The sequence below is a fragment of the Melitaea cinxia genome, chromosome 22 (assembly GCF_905220565.1).
Source record: "Melitaea cinxia chromosome 22, ilMelCinx1.1, whole genome shotgun sequence".
Classification (NCBI taxonomy): Eukaryota; Metazoa; Arthropoda; class Insecta; order Lepidoptera; family Nymphalidae; genus Melitaea; species Melitaea cinxia.
Genome location: NC_059415.1, coordinates 362,750 through 381,958, shown reverse-complemented (window position 1 = coordinate 381,958; position 19,209 = coordinate 362,750). Strand labels below are relative to the sequence as shown.

Genomic DNA, 19,209 nt, shown 5'->3' with positions numbered 1-19,209 from the left:
CATAATCAGTTTCCTGTTTTGTTTTTTTTAAAGGTTTTTTTTATACAGGAAGGAGCCGTCAAATTTTAATGAAATTATTAGCGGACAATGGCAGTTATGATCGATCCCATTGATGTGATCCGCCATTGATTATTGCTTAGTTGTGAACGTTTTTATATGATTAGAGGTTTGGTTCATTACGGAATCAGATTAAGACATTTTTGGCAGCTTAAAATGTATATTAAGTTTTCAATTTTTTGTTATTATTAAGATAATGTTAACGCGCTTAATATCATCAGCTATGTCTTTGACTTGTTCGACTTGTAAAGTCATTATTTCTTTTTTATTTTAAGTAAAATATTAAACAAACTTCAATACTAAAGTCAGGATAAAATAACACTTAGCTAACCTTAATTTTCATTGCTGCAGACTAATTAGGTATTAACTTTTTTTTAATGATGGCGAGGATTTGAAAAAACCGCATCGTTGGTCCGCCATTTCCGCAACAACTAGGTACACTTCGAGGTAATTAAGTTATGAAATAATGATGTGCTTTGTGTGATAGCGTTAAGCACGTTAATCTGATGATCCCAGTTGTTACCCTATATACCTGATAGCAATAGTTACTTTTTTATATGGAAAATGTCCCAATCCCGGATATATCCGGAATAAGCTCCGTACTGTGTGGCTACGGTACTAAAGAATATAGCCACCCCCTCTCTTCCCGTGGGTGTCGTAAGAGGCGACTAAGGGATAACATAGTTCCACAGCTAACACTTTGGAACTTAAAAAGCCAGCCGGTGGCGGGATAACCATCCAAATGCTGGCTTTGAAATACACAGACCGAAGATGGGCAGCAGCGTCTTCGGTGCGACAAAGCCAACCCTGCGATCACCAACCCGCCTGACCAGCGTGGTGACAATGGGCAAAACACATGAGTTCACGTTATTTTTGGCGTAAACTTGTGGAGGCCTATGTCCAGCAGTGGACTGTATAGGCTGTAATGATGATGATGAAGCCCTGATTCTTCTCCTAGCATGGAAAGAGATGTGAGACAATCAATCGAATTATCTCCTAACACACTATCCTTCTACCTTGAAAAGAAGTAATATGTAAAGGTGTTTAAAAAACATTTTAAACCTAATCTTATATATAAAATTCTCGTGTCATAATGTTAGTTGAAATACTCCTCCGAAACGGCTGGACCGATTTTTATGAAATTTTGTGTGCATATCGGGTAGGCCCGAGAATCGATCAATATCTATTTTTCATACCCCTAAATTATAATGGGGAAGGAGGATTAAGGGGGTTGATAACATATATGGAAAAACAACGTTTGCGAGGTCAGCTAGTAATAGCATAATAGTAAATCTACCACACGTCTTTTCCATTTTACGTAACATTGGCGAAATCGCCCGTGCTGCTCTCGCACTGTTCGAAGACTAAACCAAATGAATGAATTAATAACTCAACTAAAACAGTTATACTTAAATCAAAAAAATTATAAGTCAGAAATTTGTGTCGTTAGTTGTAACAAGGATTGCACAAAAACAGATAAGGATCGCTAGTTACATATTCCTTTGTTACACGGTGTTCAACTATGAATTACTGAGTAGGTAGGTGTTTTAAGGAATTTCTTCTGACATGGAAGAATTAACATTTTTCATCTTCAATAACAAAAAAGTTTTTAAAAAACTTGTTTCGAAAAATATTTTTTTAAAGACACAAATTTAAGCCTTAGAACGACTTAACTATTTTAGAGCTGATCTGAATTATCATGAGTTGATGGTTTATCCACGGGGCTATCTTCCCTTCATTTAAAACCGACTTCCATAAAAGTAAGAAGTTCTCAATTCAATTGTACTTTTTCCATGTATGTTACATCAGAACTTTTGACTGGTGGACAGATTTTGATAATTTTTGTTTTTATCGAAATGTGGTGCGTGTCATGTGGTTCGATTTAAATTTAATTGAGTTTTAACGAGTACTTTTCCTTTACTTGACTATTTTTTCGTTGACCTACGTTTTGTAGCTTTACTCGCCTTATAGCTTTTCACTGGGTATACCGATTTTTATGATTGATATTTTAATTGAAAGCCTGTCTTGAAATTTTATTCAAATTTGATTGAGATCAGCTTTTTGAGTAATCTTTGATAACGTGTATTTAACTAACTATTATTCGTCTACTTACGTAGTACTTGTCAATGTAAAGACGAGCTATAGCACCAGTCACCACGTATTCCAGTCTTTTGATGCTTTGTTTTAAAGCTGCGATGTAAGGTTCTATTTAAGTATTGTAATCGTCAGAATGTGTATAAATAGTATAAATCAATTTGAGGCCAATTGTATTTGTCATTCGAGTGTCGCTTCGGAAATAAGCGAGTAAGAGTCGTGAGACATTCAGCGTGGAAGCGATTTGATACGGTACAACTTGCCGTATTTATTTCTGCATAAAAATTACGCACTATTGACAACCTTATGTCTTAAATAATATAGACGAAATTACTTTGAACAGTTTTTATTTCCTCTGATTGTATCATACTTGTATCTAAAGAACGCAATATACATAGCAGACAATATTAGTTCTTGAGACACAGAAATTAGAAGTCAAATTTCTATCAAATGTTTTGTTACATGGTAAGACTGTACATCATTTTACTTCCTTAGGGTGAAATGTTATGGGGTGTGATACGTCTTTTTTCGCCTGTTTATGAGGGTAATGAAGAGGGTTATTTATACTTAAGCTTTTGATCCGCAAGAAAGGGGCCTAAGTTCAATTTGTTTGATGGTCGTCCTGCCGTTCATCTGACTATTTACTTTAACTGCTGTTTTGTTTACATATTATGTAATAACTTTATCTACTGGTTTAATACTATTACATAATTAATTTCTATATTTAATTAAGTAGGTACGTAAGTTAAAGTAAAACGTTAGTAGGAAAGACTAAAGATTTTAACAGCTTCTTTTATAGAGCTATAAGGTCGGCAAACAAGCGTGCAGCTCACCTGATGGTAACCGATTACCGTAACTTATAGACATCTGTAACACCAGAAGCATCGCAAGCGCTTTGGCGAGCCTACCTTCAATTCCACTCAGGAGCTCTGGTCACCTTACTCACCACAAGACTGCTTGAGAAAAGTATTATTTAGCTGTGATCTTCTATAAGGTCGAATGCTACCCCAATCGAGCTTTTGAGCAGGAAATTTCCTGCTGTACCCTACCTCAGTTCAGCGTGTCTGTCTTAACGTAGGAGTGAGATAAACCTAAATTACCTAAATAAAAAAAACAAGACGTTTTCCTAATCTATCGTGCTTATTAATTATCGGTTGGAAAAATACACACAAATTATTCTTTATTAGAATCTGTGAATATTAACGATTTTATTTGATCAGTTGACTTTTCACGAAGTTGTTTTTTTTAAGATGTTTGTTCACCAAATGGATTTGTAAAACTTATTTTTTTCGTTCGCATTAAATTTCGTTTACAACGACGCACAGTTTAAAAGCGCTGATATTTTTGGAGTAAGTGTTGTTTTTGACATGAAAAATATTACTTGAAAATAAGCTACCTTCCCCTTTCCCTTACGCCTGCTCTCCTCGGCTTTAATACTTATTTGACTGATTGGCCGTTTTAGATGCAACGCTCTTATCTTGCCAAATGTGACATTTCAGTTTCAACCTTCTCAACTGTCTTTCTGAATGAAACAGATCTACAGAAGCCTATCTCAAGTTAAGTAGAAGTAGTAAAAGTAAGTTGATAATCCATCGGATATACTGAAGATGTCTAGCGACTGCATTTTAATATCCTGTATCATTACAACGACCAACGATTTTATGGAAATTAGCTTTTCGAAGTGGCCGAACTAGTAAAAACTGTACATTCCTTCACTAATAATAAAATAGTTGGTAACAATCTCCAAATTATTTCGAATAATTCTATAAAGCATCGTCAAATAAACTGTTAAGGTCATATATCAACCGAAGAAAACTGAACTAGACCACCTATTTCTGAGCAACGAAATTCCGAAGAAGTATGAACTTAAACTCACAACACCTTTTTTGTCTATCTTTTAACCAGCATAGTATACATAACGTATCCATATATTCATAAGGGCGACGCGAGCCGACGCTCGTAACTGAATTATATCGCTTCACACTACACGGTCTTGTTCCACTAGATCTGGCATCTTGGATACATTTAATGAGCATTTTATTAAACCAGGAGGAAGGTCTATTGACATTATTACTTGAACTACTCCTTTTAAAGTAGCACAGTAGGTAGTTAGGTACATTATCAATGCAATTATTTTCAAATCAGCTGTACTTTACACGTGTTCTGTCTAGGCTATGATGTTCGCATTACTCGTAAGTAGACTACAAAGGATTATAAAATTGGCACGAAGTAAATTTTAAATTTATAGTAAAAAGTATTGAACAGCTAAAGCAATTGGATAAAGTGTTCGTTTCAAGATTGAGTTGATGACAAAGGTGTGTAGGTTAAGTGAGGTGTATGTTATACAAGACATGACTAAAGGGGAAAGCCCATTTCAGGCCCACAGTGGACAACTGTCTTAAGAGGACTTATTTTGTCCAGAAATCTTCCATAAAGAGACATGGTATTTGATAACATTGAAATAAGCGCCACTACAACCAGTAATGTTTCAATAAAAAAGGGAATTTTATTCATATACCAAAGTTGAGATGAAACAATTACCCGAAGATAAAATATCTTTATTATGGTCAATCGATCCGAATATCGATTTATAAACAAACAATAAACTCAGATTAAGTAAAAATAACGGGACGCTGTTGGTAATTCTATATAGAATTAACCAAAAGAAGACATTTATTATAGAACCAATGTGTACGTTTGTTACTTTATTCAGTAAAGATTTTAAAACAATCGTCTATCGATTATTTTTATTTACGTTACCGATTTATCGATTTAATTTTTTTGTGGAAAGTGGCAACACTGATGACTGAAATGACATATTTTTAACCGACTTCCAAAAAAAGGAGGAGGTTCTCAATTCAACTGTATTTTTTTTTTCAAACTAATGAAATATGATTCTGTCGACGCCAAGGTCAATTGCGCCAAGGGGTCAGACAAAGATAAATAATTTGTTTCGTTTTTCCCTAACAGCTCGTTTAAACGGTCTTAGATAGGTATATTATACTTAAATATGCTGTGATTATAAATAAAATAAGTTCCAAGTCGTATCTAGATGTTCTCCATCCAGTGCTAGCTCATAGGAGTTAAGTTTTAATATAAATTAATAGTGCTCCGACACGTCGCGCACTAATCGAGTCGCGCACTCTGTTAGCTCGTTACTCGCTTGTTGTTTTTAACCGACTGCCGCGAGAGGGGTACGGTGTTTAAACATTATAGCAAATTGAACAATTATCCGCTACTCTCCAGTTGAGTAGCGTGACAGATAAAGCTTCAATCTTTTCCAGTATAAAATTTATCATCAGTGCTATTTATTGAAGTTATACTTCTTTTGGCGTGTTAGGGATAAATGGTGAGAGTAAATGTGGTGTCATGGGACACCACGTAGGAACGAAGTTCCTTCGAATAGTATAGAGGCAACACAATTTGAAAAAAAACATGTTGAATTTTATATATATTTTCTAGTACTTGATTTTTTTTTTTTTAATTTTGTTGATTGGCTTTTAATCAAGTACATAAAAGTATTTAGGAAATTTAGTATTTTAGAAAATAAAAAATACCGTAAAATAAAATAAATCAAACAAAATAATAATAATAATTCAAACTATTAAGTGTAATAAAAAAACATATGTTTTTATTTATTTTTATTGACAGTATAAAATTACATAAATAATTTTAAAAAATAGTTTACTAGTAATATTTTAGTTTTACAAACATCATATTATACAGTCGTGTGACTGATATTACGTCAATTCCGTTATATATTTTTCTTACGGTTTTAGTATAACATTTTTTTTCAGTTCGCTCGCCCAGCCAATTGTCATCCCTGCCGTAAGGAACTTCGTTTCAAAATATTACGATGCGCGCGCACACCATCATATAAAACCAAAGCAGCAAAAATCCGACACCCTGAAGTTAGCTAGTTAACGAAGAAGAAGTTACCAATGCGAAGTTAGCTAGCCAATGAAGTATAGCTTCTTACGTGCGTACATAAGTAGGTACACATACTTTTTTTATAGCGACAATTAAAGCTATTAAGCTATGAAATAAAAGATATGACAAATGCCATGTTACTTAAGCCATGTATATCTACTAGTACACCTACCACATGAGCTTTAGGTATATTACTAGTACTAGATAGGACTAGGAGTAATTTTTACCTGTCAACATAACTTGGTATTTACACTTAATCTTATATACTTCAATTTAAAAGACTAATACAAAAATGAGAAAACGTCATGAAAGAACAATTGCCAAACACCGATTCCCATTGTCGTAAACAATTTCAGTTGCAAATCATTTCCAGATCCCAGCTGGCAACACTAACAATCCTACTCCGATACCGATCGACCCCATAATTACACTAAAAAATACCCATTGAAAGCGATACCGTTAAACATTCCTAACGCGAAACTCCGAAACAATGCGTTCACGCCAAACAAACATTATAAAACGTATTTCATTTCAACCCTGAAGTAAAAAAACTTATTGTTATACAGATTTCAACCTTATGCAATAGCTTTAAAGTGCTATTTTTAATAAGGGTATACTCCGCAAAGGATAGTTGGTACAAAAACGTTTATTAGCGTATTTCTGTCGCCAGTCGAGCGTGTATATGATAAGTGACGAGTTTCGAGGTTCAGGGGGAGAGGCAAGTGTTCCGTGTTTCTGGGATAATTGCGTTTTATTAGTTCGATTGTGGGGTGTCGATGTTTTCCCTGTTTATGATAATTTGGAATGTGTAAATGGTTTTGTTTGTTATTGATAAATTCAAAACTTATTATAGTAGCCAAATGGTTAATTAATGAAAAAATATGCGCACATATCGATGTTAAAATATGATAAATCATTTAATATTCATCGTTAAAGATATGATGTGAGAAAGATTTTACGCATAGTTTACTAATGGGCTATCACAGAACTTATCAGTTGGAGGTCACATGTTGCGAATAAAAATATTTGACTGATAAAGTAGTTTGTTGTTAAAACCAAACAAACATAGCAAAAATTCTTATCTATTGTTTACCATAACATCAGATCTATCTGAAAAATAACACCAACTGAGGCAACTTTAGGACGATGAGCGTGGTTGTCCACGCTTGATAGATTAAGGTCAATTTTAACTACAAGGCTATGTCAAATTTAAGCTGACCACTGCAGACCCGATAAATCGAACTTTACATCCCTACGCAGTTGCATGGTTTTAGATATTGTCGTTAGGCGATTTAAGATTTCATTATCAAAGCTAAGTAGGTACTATAATTATGTAGGTATGTACACTCAACGGCCTCGGATGAGCTGCAAGTTCTGTTGTCAGCTGAATACAGCTTATTCTTGCTTGCATTTAAACATACTGACATCTTTGTAGACCTATATCCGCAATAAATATAAATGAAATTTGAATTTGTAATTATATGTGGCAGTGGGCTGGCCATCTGTATCGCAGGACCGATGGTCGTTGGAGCAGACGGGTCCTGGAGTGGAGCGTCTTGGCAAACGCAGTGTGGGACGTCCTCCGGCCCGTTGAACCGACGATCTAAGATTGCCGGTGTAGGCTGGATGAGGATTGCGGAAAACCGGGATGTATGGCGCGAACTTGGGGAGGCCTATGTCCAAGCGATGGACTGCAATAGGCTGAGCTGACTGACTGACTGCTGAATTATATGTATATATTTAAATATATTTATTATTTTACAATATTCTACATATTTACATAAATAAATTGTTAATCGTATATATTTATGATTTAAAAAAATTAAAACAAAATGCTGATTTAAATTTATTTACTTATTCATTATGCGGTTTTAGGCATTAAAGTAATAAAAAACCGGCCAAGTGCGAGTGGCACAAGAGTTCCGTACAGTTGACTAGGTAAAATATTTACACAATTTATTTCAATTTATTTATTTTATTTTCTTATTTTAATTTAATTTAAATTAGTTGTATTTTTAATTTAATATTTATTATTAAATTAAAAATACAACTAAGTATTTTGTGAATATTTCAAGTACTTGTTACCTTTATTGATATCGAGCAAAAAAGGGCAAAAAAAATTGCAAACAAACGCGATTAATTTTAGCGATTTTTTTTTAGTCTATGTTGTTATAGCGGCACCAAAAAACATAATTTTTGAAAATTTCTTAAGATACAGCCTGGTGACAGACAGACGGACGGACGAACGGACGGACAGACAGCGCAGTCTTAGTAATAGGGTCATGTTTTTACCCTTTGGATACGGAATCCTAAAAATAGCTTATTTACTTTTAATAATAACAAAAAACTAATCTGAACTACACATTTGTCATGGCGACCCTAACTCAACAGTGCGCTTAATGTAGCGAATTCGATTACTATCGCGAATCTATTGTGTTGTAATGCATTTTCAACAGACACAATACAATTCATATGTGATACTTGAAAGATCGACTTAAAGGATAAAACATTGTAGCTTAATTACTTTTTAAGCTATTTTACCTTTAAAAAGGGGGAAGACAACTGTGGTTTTAAGTAGGTTATTATAGAGACGCCTTAATGACACTATAATGATACCGTTGTATTAATTAAATTATTAATATCCAATATATAAGAGCATGTTAAGCTGTCGGTCCCGGTTGTTATCATGTACACCTGATAGCAATCGTTACTCATAGTATATATATTTCCTATATATCCGCGAACCTGTATTGGAGCAGCGTGGTGGATCCAGCTCTGACTCTCTTTCTACATTGAGAAAGACGCCTACGCCCAGGAGTGGGATATTACAGGCTGAAGCGTATCCAATATAAATTGAATAGTTTATTATGATATATAATTAAAAGTCCGTTGTGAAAAGTTTTTGATATAAGATTTGTATTCTCATTTGCTTTAGGTATAACATATGTAAGTGTATCACAATAACAACTTTAATAAGTTGTTATAAAAAAACTAGCTTTCATCTGTTCAGGAGTTGTAAATATATTTTTAGTGTGTATAAACGTATGAGTTTTTTTTAAATGTAACTAAGTCAGTAAACGAGCGTACAGCTCACCTGATGGTAAATGATTACTGTTACCTATAGATGTCTGCGATACAAGAAGCATAGCAAACGCGTTGCCGACCTTACCCGCAATCCCTCCCAGAAACTCTGATCACCTTACTCACCACAGGAACACAACACTGCTTGAAAGCAGCATTATTTAGCTGTGACAGTCTGTATAAATTAATTGTACACACTGAATCAAGGTGGATCATAGATATTATTTGTACCTATAGTTTTATACTGTACTGTGTGGCTACGGTACTAAAGATTATAGCCACCCCCTCTCTTCCTGTGGGTGTCGTAAGAGGCGAATAAGGGATAACACAGTCCCGCTACCACCTTGGAACTTAAAAAGCTGACAGGTGGCGGGATAACTATCCAACTGCTGGCTTTGAAATACACGGGCCGAAGACGGGCAGCAGCGTCTTCGGTGAGACAAAGCCAGTACTGCGGTCACCAACCCTGCCCAGCGTGGTGACTATGGGCAAAACTCATGAGTTCACGTTATTTTTGGCGTGAACTTGTGGAGGCCTATGTCCAGCAGTGGACTGTATAGGCTGTAATGATGATGATGATAGTCTTATACAATTCAATTGTCGTTCTCAAGAGGTCACAAAGCTGCAGTCAACAATACAATACGTGCGACTGAGTCCATTCAACGCGGTCTATTGTCGCAGATAGATGAGATAGAGGATAAGTGCTTAATAGCTGTACGATGCGGGGCTGTAACACACGGGAACAGCGATACGCGTTTCAGACGAGCTCAAGTGCCTTTTAAAGGAGAATTAAATAAATATAATCAAAATGTATTTTAACTTAATGGGCTTTTTAAGCGTTTAAAGGCGTTTTTTTTTGTTATTTTAGATTCGTTGTAAAATCAAAATCAAAATAGCTTTTATTCAAATTAGCTTTAAAAGCGCCTTCGACTCGTCATCGTACAAATTATAATGTTAATTATAGTTAATTGTGTTTTATCAAAATATTAGTAATCTCTTGTATGATGTACATATTTGTTAAATCCAGACATCTTGATCATTTATGTAATACTGAATCGAATTCAGCCATCATTTCGGCCATCATCCTAACTGATCTTTGTAGTTACCTAGTTACAAAACCACTTAGGCTTTCATAAGCACATGTAAGACAGAGTTAATAAATGTTTGTTCCGTTTATATTATGTCACCTAGAACTATAATATAAAGGCAAAATAGTTACTTATAAATTTAATTTATTAGTTTTTATTAGTTTAAAAAGTTCTAGTTACTCATTGATTGTAAATCGTTCCTGAACCACATTCCATAATAAATCTGTACTAAGATTATAATAAAACAATGCATTACAAAAATATATTATAGTACCTAAGTCACAGGAAATTATGGTTGAATAGCACTAATAATTGATAAAATCCGAAAAAGTTGTTTTATTATAAGTTTTTTTTAAAGGTTCACTTATAATTTCCTGTGACTTAGGTACTATAATATATTTTTGTAATGCATTGTTTTATTATAATCTTAGTACAGATTAGATTCGCAATAATTTTATACGTCAGTAACTACACCTAGTCAAATATATTTAGCGTGTCTTATAGTAAACTCTGCCTCGGTATCAGAACATACTAACGCAGTGAGGTAGGAGAGTGTCGGGCGCCGACGGACACGACCGGTAATTCACTCAACACGCGCCTGCTTGCGGATCAACACCTCCTCCTCCCGCTTCTATAACATCTATAGCGTCTAGCTTGTGCCTAGCTTTAGATAGCTATAGCTCTCATAGACTATCTATTGCTAATCTATACAATTCAATGAAGACTTTGACACCTGAGTCTATACTATTATTGCTGATATTTTGATTTATACTTTATTGCATGCATTACAGATCGTTTTTAAGGATTTTTTGAATAAATCTGCAATGGTGGTTTTATCACTAAAAGCGATTTCTTCCAGGCTTTTGATTTCTTAAACAGAACTGTTCGTGTATAAAGTACTCTTTATGAGAAAAATATTTTATAAAAATATTTACATAACAATTTATATTTCAAAAACAAGATAAAAACAAACGCTTTATTGTAATGTTTTTTTTTTTATTATTTCTAATAAGTTTGTTATTCTTAATTAATCCCATTTTTTTTTCAATAAGATAGTAAAAAGTAAAACAGCATTTCCAACTTAACTAAAATTTTATATTAACTGAACGTTAGAGGGCTGAAGTAATGAAGCTCGTAATTGTGAGCGCTACCCTCGCTTAAAAACCGAGCAAAAACATCTTTTTCGCCTTAATTAAGACATTAGCGGGAACGGGTAATTTGCGCCGAGACCAGACAGCGATGACCGAGCGAGGGTAACTGGAGGTCGACGAATTGATGAATTGTGGAAAAACAATGAACGTTTACCCTTAAATAGTTCTGCTGCAAAACAATTTGTAATCACCTAACTTTTATTTGAAAATAAATCGTAATAAGCCAAGTTTAATAATAAGAACGTTTAAAAAATCAAAAGAAAATAATCTATCGTAAGTAGAATTGAATAAAGGTACGAATTTTAAAGAGAACACGACAAAGCAACAAATGTCAACAGCGTCAAAAATGCACAACAATGCTCGTTTAGTACTGTTACGTGTCAATCTTTCCGCTAGAGTTGTAAAATGACACATTTTCCCATCAAAAACATTCGTAACCCTTTATTAACTACCAGATTAGCTACAACCGCGTTATTTGACAAACGACCCAACCGCAAAATGCGTTTAACTTAAACCTTTAGTCGATACGATAAAAACTAAATTGGCTTGAACTTTTTCATTTTTGACGATGTCCCAAAGAAGCAATTAGGACACGTCCAGAATAAAACGACCCCTTCGATCGTATTCTGCTCCTATTGACGAGTTCTGCAATATGGGGTTGCAGAGTTCTAGAAATGTTGGAGTTGGTTTGACATATGTTCGTCTTGCGTACGGGGGATTGAGTGACATAAGCCCCTTGGGTTCATTATAGGCCCTTACCCTTCTAGCCAATTCTATTTGCGAACTTCACATTTCACTTAATAAAGGGCGATATTATTTAGTTCCGCTTTTTGTATGTTAAATGGTTTGAAGGATATTCGAAATTAATATATTTTGTATTATCCTTTGTTTATTGGCAAAGAGTTTTAGTGGGGTTGAAAAAAATGCCTTAGAATGGCAATTATCACTTAAAATAATAGCCTGATTTTTATACTAATCAGTGAAAAGACGTGTTATTACTAGGTTCTTATTATTGTGTCTGATGATAGTAATAATAAAGATGTAATAATGAGTTTATTATGTGTTTTATAATAAGCCTTATAACTCGATCAAATACTTTTTTTTATTTTATACGTTTTTTTTTAAAGTACTCCTCGGATTTGGGCTCCAAAATTCCATCCAGATAATTCTTGATTGATTGGCTTTAGATCATATTTAGACACAAAATTAGTCTCCGAACCCTCATCAAACTAAATCATGTACCGACTATAAATTTTTATGATTGGATTTCTGAAGTAATTTAGTCATTCTCCAAACGACGGATTTCCCAAAATATGGAGCAGCCCGACTGGGGTAGTACCTCGACCTTACAGAAGATCACAGCTAAATAATACTGTTTTCAAGCAGTATTGTGTTCCTGTTGGTGAATAAGGTGACCAGAGCTCCTGGGGGGATTGGGGATTGGGTCGGCAACGCGCTTGCGATGCTTCTGGTGTTGCAGGCGTCTATAAGCTACGGTAATCGCTTACCATCAGGTGAGCCGTACGCTTGTTTGCCGACCTAGAGACATAAAAAAAAACGACGAACCAGCTCTCTCCACTAAGAAGAGCTTACACGATCCTTAATAAATTTTTAAGAATTATGTTAAAAGGTTTCAAGGATGACTTACCTGAACTCTAACTTCTGGCAGGTTCACTTTCATCGCGAGCTCTTCTCTTGAGTACACATCTGGGTAGTGACTCTTTTCGAAGGCTCTCTCTAACTCGTGTAGCTGGTAGGTGGTGAAGGTAGTTCGGTTCCTGCGGTGTTTCTTTTTATCCGCTGCGGACCCAGGACGTGGCGTGTCATCATCACTGGCAGATTTGTCGTCTACTGGCGCTTGGAAACCGTCGTTACTGTTGCAGGAACCTTCGCCTGGAAAGATTGGTTGATCAGGTTTTTTTTTTCTTCTTAACCGACTTTATATAATTGTGACAATATTAGAAACTATTAGAAATTATTTACACAAATTCATTCATTCGTATCAAAACAATAGCTATAATAATAACGCCGGAGAGGGGGGGAGAGGGTATTTTAAAATATGATGATCAGTATCATTAGTAATAAAATCTGACATCAAACATATAGTTAAAAAAAGTAATCAAATACGCATTATCTATACAAATAAATAAAATTGCAGTCTCTGTTTGTAATATTAAAATTACCTCTTTTTACTAATAGCATATGGATGTATATACGGTACATATATCAAAATAACTTTTTATTTTTATTTTTGTCTGTCTCTATCTGTTTGTTCCGGCTATTCTCTGAAACGGCTGGACCGATTTTGACGGGACTTTCACTGGCAGATAGCTGATGTTATAAGGAGAAACTTAGGCTTTTATTATTCTTTTATTTTACAACTCAGCGAACTGAACAATAATTTTTTTAATTTCACGCGGACAAAGTCGCTGGCACAGCTAGTCAAGTATAACTCAATAAGTTGGTACCCACTCGTCAGATCTCGTTCAAATTTAAATCCGACCACATGGCAAGCACCAGCTTACGAATATAAAGAATCATAAAAATTGGTACACCCAGTAAACGTTATTATTAAAACACAAACGAATTTAATACGAACAACTGTGGTAGGGCACAGCAGGAATTGCCTGCTCAAAATATGGAGCAGCCCGACTGGGGTAGTACCTCGACCTTACTGATGATCACGGCTAAATAATACTGCTTTCAAGCAGTATTATGTTCCTGTTGGTGATCAACGCGCTTGAGATGCTTCTGGTGTTGCAGGCGTCTATAAGCTACGTTAATCTATGTTTAGGTTGCTACAAAATTGTTGTGCATTATAAGTGACTAAAAAAAAAGTGAACAAATGTCGATATGATTGAAGTTTCAAGTAATCTAAATTTATTTTTAAAAAAATTGAAGAAACTATAGCTAGGTATCCCCGACTAGAAAAAATGTCAGGCTCAATCAGATCATGTATCTGGACCGGATCAGGATAGAATGAGGCATGCCAGGTCCGGCAAGCTCTATCAGGACCAGGTCTGGTCCAGACAAGGATAGCCTGATGTAAAATATAATCAAGTATGATAAGGCATACTGGATCAGGACCCGGTCCGGTCTAGATCAGGATAGCCTGAAAGAACAGAAGAAGAATAATACACTGGCAAAAATAAACAGAAATAAATAATGTTAAGTTACATATTTATAATATGAATTCGCCTTTTTTTATTAAACAATTTTTTGAGAATATATTACATTCGTGTTTTTTAAAAGGACCGGACCGAACCGGCTGATCGGGATGAGATGAGATTTGCTGATCTGGACCCGATCAGGAAATCTCATCTCATCTTGATCAGGTCCAGACATATCTTCTGCGTTACATACCTTATCCGGTCCAGATCAGGCATGCCCGGTCCGGTCCTTCTAAGGAACACAAAAAAAATTCTATTCGGGTTGAGGAATATAGCGATAGTTAAAGAAACTACTGTTTCACCAACCTCTACAAAGTTGTTGTTAAATCCATTCGAAACAAATAACAACATAAGTCTAGAAGTACCATATCCTGATATTAGATAAGATAAAGTATAATTAATGCGTACCACATGAAGTATTAACTGGTATTTACTGGTGATGTTCTAACATCCGCCGCGCTGTGCAATTAGCGCCTCCAATAAATCAAACAGCGCTGTTGTTTGCGTATGCTAATACAGCGCTGTCTTCAGCGATAATGCAATTATATTCAAATTTAGTCTATTTGTTCTTCGATTGATACTCAGACAGAGTTACATTTTAATCTGTACTGTTATTTTGATCGAGTTAGATGGTAAATGGCACATAGGCTGTTCCTGAAAAGCTTGATGTGCGTTTAATTTTCCAAAAAGTTCATTTTCACTTTGTTTTTAACCGACTTCCAAAAAGGAGGAGGTTACTCAATTCGACCGTATATATTTTTTTTTGTGTGTTTGCGGATAACTTTGTCGTTTGTTAACCGATTTTGATGATTCTTTTTTTGTTGAAAAGAAGATATCCCAGGGGTGGTACCATGATAAGAAAACCAGGATCTGACGATGGTATCCCAAAGAAATCGAGAAAATCATAGTGGCGACTCGTACGTTTGTTATTTTTTTCGTCTACTTACGTTGTATTACTTGTCTATATAATTGAAGTTGATTTTTTTCGTTTTGATGGACAATTATGTTTTATAAAATATATTTTTTTGAGTCTGAATGTACACGTTACTTTTCACTATCTTAAGAATTAAATGTAACTAAATTTCATTGTAACATTTAAAATTTACGAGTTTCGTATAAAAAACATATTTCGACTCATAACAGCGAAATAAGACAAATTTTTAATCGGATTTGAACCTCGCGCTTGTTATTTGTCACACGCGGAACCATAAATGGTATTCCAAAACTGTTTCCTGTTTTACATATTTTTCACTTTATCGTACATTATTACACTTAGATCGTAATTAAGTTATATTTATATACCTACTAGTTGTACCTACATTTAACTTCTTTAGCAATTTCACATTTTCATCATTCCCTTTTCTAAGATGATCTTTCAAAATATTTAATTTCGAAATAAAAGTGACCTAGTATGAACTTTTACTATTGTAAGTTTCAACCTAATCCATTTAGTATTGTCTGAGTGGTGCTGTCTTCTGATCTGTATCTTATACTAACTGATAGACAAAAAAGAAATACATTTTCTGCGTCAACAAATTAAACAAAAAACAACAACAAAACAAATTAAAAATATCTTCTATACAATATTAAAACGTAACACATATAAAGGTGTAGGGGCTATGATAACCATCATTTTGGCATCACACTCGCGGCACTCGTAACGTCAACACCGCACACAAACGGACATCAATTATTTACCCAACTGTTTGCATGATAGCCGAGCGGTACACCATTTCATTAAGTTTTCGCAACGCTGTAAATGTTTCATTTACGTTCTATAATTCTTCGTAAAACAACAATCAATTCTTTAAAACGACTGTCTAATGAGGTATAATTTGTACTCGACAGCGAATGGGTTGAGCTTTTCGAGCATTTGTATGAGTTGTAATAAACATATGTATAGTTTTATACTTCATGGGTTGTTAAATAAATGTGCTCTTCGCCTGATGTTAAGCGATTACCGTAGCCTATGGACGCTTGCAACACCAGAAGCATCACAGCAAGTTGTCGACCTAACCTCGCTAAAAAAATAGTTACATACAATTAAAAATACTCAGATGCGAACTACAGACACAAACGAACGCTACAATCCAAAACGGAAATAAATAGTAAAAGCTTATTACCAAACGTACTTTCTCGAACACTTATCGATAAACGTTAATACAATTTAACGAGCTGATCGAATTATCTCTCGAAACAGGATTAAATAAACATTTTAATTCAATAAAAAGAAATTGACATTACGTGTCAATCGGAACACAGATTAGGCGAATCGAAATCTCAGTGACACAAGCGTTACAGATTGAGCGATCAAACGTCAAAACACGAGTTCAGTACTAGTAACTGAACGTCTCGAGTTAGAGCGAGAGATAGCATCACTCAAGATTACGACAGCAATAGAAAACAAATAAAAACATTATGATGCCATTAAGATGTTTTACACTTATCGCGATACGATCTCTCGTCTCCTTTTTGTAATAATTATCGATAATCTGGTAACACTCGCGGCGTCGCGGCCATAATGGGCTTTCGTTTTTTTTTTTCACTGGCAACCCTAATCACGTGTCAGATTTGCCGTGTTGCTACATATTAAACCTCTTCGGAATTAATGATTTTACAAATGGGATCATTATTTGAATTCTTTTTATTTGCACGACTCGGGCCGGAGAATTAAGAATCATTAGGTACTTGTAAATACAATTAGAGGCACCCATGATGGCTCACAGTACCAACCATTAGAGTAGGTAGAGTACAATAATTTTTAAGTTTTAAACCGATTAACCAATTCGTTTGTATATAAATCAGAATGTATGTTATTTGGTAGCTTACTTCATGTCGTTGTTGTAATTATATTTTAATGGTTTACACAATGTAAAAGGCTTTATAGATTTTAGATTAGTATGCATTATTGTTGATTTTTAGGGTTCTATACTTTAAAAGAAAAAAAACGGAACCCTTATAGGATCACTTTGTTGTCCGTCCGTCTGTCAAGAACCTTTTTCTCAAGAACGCGTAAAGGTATCCAGCTGAAATTTATATCAAATACTAAGTCAGTCAAATAATAAGTCTACTGCCTCTTAGAGCAGTGAAAAAAAAAACCTTTTTAAGCCAACGCAATCAAAAAATACAGCCGTTTATGCTGCAAATTTCCGACACTCGTAAGGGAACTAAAACCTATAGGGTACTTACTTCCCGTGAACTCAGAGTCTTGAAATTCGGTACAAAGCAACGTCTAATAGCACAGATAAAGGAAAACTTGCGACAAGCATATATTTTTATTTACATCATATAATAAAAATATTGTTAATAATTTTGTTTGTAGGGAACCCTCGGTGCGCGAGTACGACTCGCACTTGGCTGGTTTTTTTTAGGTATAATTTTAGTTAATTTATTAATCCATCAAGATTCTAAGGTAAAGTTAATCACAAGAAAAAGTGATCGACTGTTAATATACCTCTATTACTCATCTATCTAATAGTAGCTGCTGCCCGCGACGTCGTCTGCGTGAACGCTATACAGCACCAAAAATAACTACGATTATACCTTTTAAAATAACATTCATTCACTCGTTTCTTCTTTACATTTCATATCTACAGAAAAATCTCATAGATGGCGCTGCTTTAAAATTGTCTTGTCTACTTATATTCATTTAATTATGTTTATCAGCTTAGTTACTTATATTGCGTGATTTTTTATAGTGTGAAACTAGCTTATATAGCAAGGTTATTAACATAATAACAACAACATTAAAATATAAATAATAATAAATAATAAAAATATGCGTCGTTAGATTACATGTTGTTACAAAATGCGTTGAGGAAATAAAGGTTCACTGCTCGTTCCCGATAGGTAATAGCATGATAATATGTAGCCTATATGTTGACCCGACTTCTTAATAACATTCGTGCCAAATTTGAAGTAAATCCATGCGGTACTTTTTGAGTTTATCCCGGACATACATACAGACAAACAGACAAATAGACAAAAATTCTAAAAACTATATTTTAGGCTTCAATATCGATTGGAGATCACACCCCAAGTCTTCTTTTAAAAAAATATTCAATGTACAGTTTTGACTTTCCTACCATTTTATTATATGTAAACTAGCTGACCTGGCGAACTTCGTATCACCTTATTTTTTTCTGAAATATAATAATAACATAATATATCAAAATAAAATATAGCCTATCTTTTAAGTTGGATCAAACTGCACACGGTGTGCAAATTTGACTAAAATCGGTTAAGTAGTTTAGGAGTCCATTGAGGACAAACATTGTGACACGAGATTTAGATATATTAAGATAGATATTTATATAAAAACTCTCATTATTTCTTTGCGCGTCAAAGTAAAAAAAAGACAATAAAATAATAGATAGGCTCGACCATAGATTTCACATTCGACTATTATATTCATAGTGTGTAAGAGATTAGATACCTATTTATATTACTTTTAAAAAATATTTGTGTTATCTTGAGAATCTTAATTAGGAAAAAAAAACAACTATTTACTTCTAAAATTCTAATTATACACGAATAAAACGATTGCAAATGCCGAGCGTCATCCATTTCAATGCTCCCAACAGTGCATCGCTATGCAGATTGCCGCTTTCTATCTTTTTGTTTTTTAATTATTATTTT

At 34.4% G+C, this 19,209-nt stretch overlaps 1 protein-coding gene across 1 annotated transcript in view; it reads right to left on the bottom strand.

The window, feature by feature from the left end:
- Nucleotides 1-19,209, bottom strand: part of LOC123664722 (retinal homeobox protein Rx1-like) — a 61,651-nt gene that overhangs the window by 23,836 nt on the left and 18,606 nt on the right. The window contains exon 2 of the mRNA XM_045599220.1: nt 13,050-13,294. Within this exon, the coding sequence (XP_045455176.1) occupies nt 13,050-13,294 (245 nt within the window). The remainder of the gene's footprint in view (nt 1-13,049; nt 13,295-19,209) is intronic.